Here is a 5,254-nt window from a genome sequence, read left to right as displayed (position 1 = left end):
GGACCACGCCCACTCACAGCCAACCGGCGAGGCCCCCCCCCCTCCCCTCTCGGTTCTCGCTGCCCTGGCTGCCACATGTGGCTCACTCGCCTGGGCCCCAGTGACTGACCTCCCCGTGTCCCGCCTCTGCCTGACAGTCACCAGCCCGGTGGCCAAGCTGGCGCTGCAGCTACTGACCGCCACGCCGGAGAGCCTCCTACTGGAGGGCGGCGCCGGGGCCATTCGCGCCGAGTTGGCCGAACTCCTCAATGAAGCGCGCCTGCGCAAGGCCCCGGAAGCCCGGGCCGAGCCTCTAAGCGCCGACCTGCTGAACCTCCTCTTCATCTTCGCTCCCATCTCGCGCTTGCTGTCCTTCCACGTACGCTCGCCGCCTGCCGGGCCACTTGGCCATGTCCCCGGGGGGATAATGCCCGCCACATGGCGTGCTTTGCTGTTCCCCGATCCGCGCGGCAGTGTGCTGACCTTCCTCTTGCCATCCCCCGCCCCGCCCCGCCCGGACTCCGGCCATGTGCACAGGAGTCCCAGCAGAAGCTGCACCAGTCTTTCAATGCCCCGGAGCCGATCCACCATTTGGCCGGGTCGTCGCCGATCCTGGATGAACCGGCCACCGCGTGGCCTGGGCTGCCGGCCGGGCTCGGGTCGGACCCGGTGCCGGGCCCCGGCGGCAGCCCCAGCCCGACGGAGCCCTGCCCGGACGAGGACGCCGAGGCCGATGTCGATGACAGCGGCGACGACGACGACGACGACGACGACGACGACGACGAGGAGGAGGACGAGGAGGAGGAGGACGACGAGAAAGACCACCGGGCGGCGGAGGAAGAGGATGACCCCACCTTTGTGGTGCATCGGCCTGGCACGGATCCGCTGCTGGTCGACCCGACCAGCCTACCGGCCGACACCGAGCACGAGCACCAGAGTGAGAGCCCCTCCGGGCCGGGGTCGTCCGGGGTGGATGCGCCCACGCCGCGGCTTCGGTCGCCCGACGCCGGGGGGCGGCCGGCCGTGGCCGCCATCTCCACCACCACCACCACCACCACCACCGCTACCGCTACCATCGCCACGACATCCGGCCTCTCGGACCCGGGCGTCAGCTCGCCTGGGGGTGCCGGGTCCGGGCCCGGGTCGCGCAAGCTGTCGGTCCGCGAGCGACGGTCGCTGCCCGCGTCGCCCCTGGTCCTGACGACCAATCTGCCGGCCGGGGAGTTCGCGCCGCGGGAGTCCGGCGGCAGCGGGCCCGAGGACCCGGGCCCGGCGCCGGTGGATACCGGGCCCGGGGTGGACACCATCACGCCGCCGCTGGGCCCGGTGGCCGGCCTGGGCGCCGGGGCCAGTGCCGGGGCCGAGTCGATGGCCGGGCCGCCGGCCCCGGCGCCGATGTCCCCTTCGCCCGTGTCCTCGGGAGCACGCTCGCCGCGGGTGTGCCACCCTCCATCGGGGTCGGCCTCCGGGGCTCTGTCCCCCTCGGCCTCGGCCGACCAGTCGTACATGCAGCTGCTGCGCTCGGCCATGGAGGATATGTCCATGCATGAGATTGACATGGAGATCGACATGTCCACGCACCAGCGCAAGTTGGAAAACCAGCGCCTGACCGAACTCCAGGCGGCCGCGGTGGCTGGCAGCGAGTATGCCCTGGCCGGTGGCCGGCGGCGTCTCCCCTCGGAGTCCAGCTACTCCGGCCTGGACTATCCCCTGGCGGGTGAGGATGGCGCCGGTCTCGGCGGGGCGGCCAGCGACAGCAATCTCCCCCCGCCGCCGCCGCCGCCGCCGCCGCCGCCGCACGCGCACCCCCATCACTGGCATGTGCACCAGCCGCCGGTGCCGCACCAGCAGCACCCCCTGCCGAATGGCGGGTTCTACCTCGGAAACACGACCGACACCGATGAGGATCCCTTCGAGGCGGTGTCCTCGCCGAGCTCGCCCCATCAGGCGGCCGGCGGCCGGGGGCACTTTTCGCCGGGCGGCACGTCGCTGCTGCCCTGGCCGGCCCTGTCGCAGGGGTTACAGCGCCTGGGCCGGTCCCGGGCGTCGCTCGCGCCCCAGGCCCGGCCCGCTGGCGGGGAGCCTGGCACGCCGACCACCGGCGACATGCCGCCAGCGCCGCCGCCGCCGCCGTCACCGTCGCCGCCGCCGCCGCCGGGGATGGGCTCGCCGGCCGAAGCCCCAAGCAGTCGGAGCAGCTTCCGCCGGCACTTGGGCCTGATCCTGCGGTCGCCCTCGCCGAGCCCGATGGCCGCCGGCGGGGGCACCGGGTCGACCCCTTCGTCGGGCACATCGTCGGCATCGGGGTCGCCGCTGCCGGCCGGCGGGCGTCGGCGCGGGTCCGCCCACCGGCGCTCGGTGAGCATCGGGTCCACGGCGTCGGCCGATGCGCTGCTCCTGTCGTCCGGGCCGCCCGGCGGCGGTCCGGGGTTCTTCCTGGGAGGCGGGGCCGCCGGGGGCTTGTCGCCGGCGCACTCGCCGCCGCTGCTGCCGGCCGCATCCGGCCCGGTGGGTGTGGGCCTGCATCCGCACCATGCCGGGCGGCTGATGCATTCGCCCTCGTCGCCGTCCTTCTCCCAGCAGGGGCTCAGCCCGGGGGGCGGGGTGGCCGGGTCGCCGGCCGGGTCGCCGGCCGGGTCGCCGGCGCCGCGGACGTACGGCGGCAGCAGCGGGTCCTTGGCCGGGGGGGGCGGCCCCGGCGGGCCGGGGTATATGGCGCCGTTGCCGGCGTCGGCCTATGACCCGCGGATGCGGTCCCCCCTGTCGCGGTCGTCGTCGGCCGCCACGGCGGATCTCAGCTCCTACGGCGGGGGCGTGGTGGGGTCTGGCTCGGGGGTGTCGGGCGCCGGGGGCCTGGTGGCCGGCCCTCCGGGGGAGGCCGGCTGGACGACGGTGCCCTCGTCGTCCGGGTCGTCGTCGGCTTCGTCGTCGGCGACGGCGTCGCCGGCACCTCTGGCCGGGTCGAGCGCCGGCGGCATGGGCGGCCCCCCGTCGGCGGCGGCCTCGCTCCTGCACTTCCGGGATCGCTCGGCCGGGCACCCGAGCGCCGCGGTGTCGCCGCTGTCGCCGCGGCATTTGCCGAATGTCGGGCCGACCGGGGCCGCCGGGCCGGGAGCGGCCATGGCCCCGGGGGCGGTGTCCTCCCTGTCGGCCTCCTCCCTCGGGGGCGGGGTGGCGTCGTCCTCGTCGAGCTCGATCTCCTCCTCGAGCTCGATGTACCGCCGGGCCCTGACGCACTCGGCTTCCTACTCGTCGCTGGCCAGCGTGGCCACGGGGCAGCCCTCGCCGTCGCCCTCCTCCCCCTCCACCTTCACATACAGCCCGGGGTCCACGCCGGGGCCCGGCGGGGAGGCCCATGCCCATGGGCTCCAGCACTATCACCCGCACCTGTCGTCCTATCACCACTATGGGCACGGGGGGCCCGGGGGGCCGGTCGGCGGCCCGGGCGCCGGGGCGCCGACATCGCCGCTGGCCGGGCCGGCCCCGCCGCCGGCCCCCCCGCTGCCGGCGTACATGCGCCATGCGGGCCTCACCTCGCCGGGGTCGGCCTATGCCTATGCCTCGCCGTTGGGGTCGCTGCAGTCGTCCTCCTCCGGGGGGCTGAGCCGGTCCTCCTCGTCGCATTCGGTGCGCGCCATGAACAAGGCGGCCAAGTTCGCCGAGCGCCGGGGCAGTCTGTCGAACTCGGCCGGGGTGGCGGCCGGCGGGGCGGCGAGCCCGGCGGCAGCCGCCGCAGCCGCCACCAACCAGGCCATGGCCCTGGCGGCGGCCGGGGCCGGGGGGTCGGTGCCGCCGGCCTCGCCGGCGGCCGGCGCCTCGCCGATCCCGGGCCACTCCTCGCCGCATCGCGGCCTGCCCGGCTCGCTGGGCTCCGGCCGGGCGTATGGGTCCACCGCCGGGGGCCTGACCGGCGCCTCGAGCCCCGGGTCGCCACTCTGCCCGTCGCCCTCGCTGTCCTATTCGCCGGTGTCGACGCCGGTGGCGTCTGGGGCCGGGGCCGGGGCCGGGGCCGGGGCCGGGGCCGGCGGCGGCGGCCTTGTTGCCAATCCCGGCGGCACGCACACCCCCTCGCCGCTGGGGTCGCACGCGCGGCCGAGCGCGGCCCCCGGGCCGGTGGTTTCGCCACGGGCCCCGCTCTTTGAGTCGGCGGCGGCGGCGGCGGCGGCCGGGCCCGGGGGCGGCACGTCCGGCGCCTCGGTGGGGCCCGGCGCGCCGGGTACGCCGGGCGGGCCGTCGACCCCCTCGGCCGACTCGCCCGGGGGGCCTTCCTCGGTGTTCCTGAAATTGGCTCGGGTATTCAAGTTTTCGTCCGGCGGCGCTGGGAGTGCCGCGGCGGCGGCGCCGGCCTCGCCGGGGTCGAGCCTGTCCTCGCCGGGGCTGGCCGGGGCCGGGTCCGAGCACACCCCCTCGCCGGGGATGGAGCATGCCCCCTCGCCCGGGCCGGGGCCGGGCTACTCGCCCGGGTGGGCCGCCTCGCCCGGGGCCTCCCTGCAGCCGGGGCCGCCGGCCACGCCGAATGCGTCTGGCCCGCGGGCGGCCTCCCTGTCGGCGGCTTCGGGGAATGCGCTGCTGGCGGACTTGCGCGGTGCCGGCGGTGCCGGCAGTGGTGCCGGCCCCGGCTCGGGCGGGGGCCCGGCGCCGCTGCCGCGCTCGGTCACCTCATCGTCGCTGGCGGCCGGGCCGTCGATGGCTGGGCCGTCGGATGCCGGGCTGCTGGCGCCCTTCCAGCTGGCCCCTCCCGGGGGCGGGTCGCCGCATGGGCACTTCCGGCAGGATTCGCCAGCGGGCCTGGGATCGCGGCACCTGGGCCCGAGCCCGCTGCCCCGGTCGGCGTCCAACCAGTCACTCGGGTCGCAGCGGTCGCGGTCCTCCTCGCCGATGATCAGCCTGCCGCTGATTTCGTCACTGCGCTCGTCGCTGCGGTCGCTGACGCCGGGGGCCACGTCCGCCGGGGCCGGGGCCGGGGCCGGGGCCGGGGCCGGGGCTGCCCCGCCGGCGAGCGTCGGGCCTGAGGTTCCCCTTGACTCGCGGTCCGATCTGGAGGTGTGCCGGATTTGCGAACAGGTTTTCGCCAAGGCGGTCTTCCAGCAGCACACCGAGATTTGCCGGCTGGCCTTCAAGTACGCGTGCTTCTCCCCTCCCTCGGGCCAGTCTCTTCTCTTGTTGCCTGGAGCCCCTCCTCCTCCTGCCGCATCCCCCTTCGCGTACCTTGGTACCACAACTGACGCATGTCCTTCACCTTCTCTCCTTCTCTCCTTCCCTCCTTCCTTCCTTC

At 76.0% G+C, this 5,254-nt stretch overlaps 1 protein-coding gene across 1 annotated transcript in view; it reads left to right on the top strand.

Annotated features, from left to right (window-relative positions):
* Positions 1 to 75: 75 nt before the first annotated feature.
* Positions 76 to 5,254, top strand: part of H696_01327 (AGC/MAST protein kinase) — a gene marked incomplete at both ends in the record, with an annotated part of 11,033 nt that continues 5,854 nt past the window's right edge. The window contains 3 exons of the mRNA XM_009495220.1: positions 76 to 100; positions 138 to 358; positions 517 to 5,099. Coding sequence (XP_009493495.1) covers positions 76 to 100; positions 138 to 358; positions 517 to 5,099 — 4,829 coding nt within the window. The remainder of the gene's footprint in view (positions 101 to 137; positions 359 to 516; positions 5,100 to 5,254) is intronic.

The sequence above is a fragment of the Fonticula alba genome (assembly GCF_000388065.1).
Source record: "Fonticula alba strain ATCC 38817 unplaced genomic scaffold supercont2.2, whole genome shotgun sequence".
Taxonomy (NCBI): Eukaryota; order Rotosphaerida; family Fonticulaceae; genus Fonticula; species Fonticula alba.
This window is presented reverse-complemented; position numbering and strand designations above follow the sequence as displayed.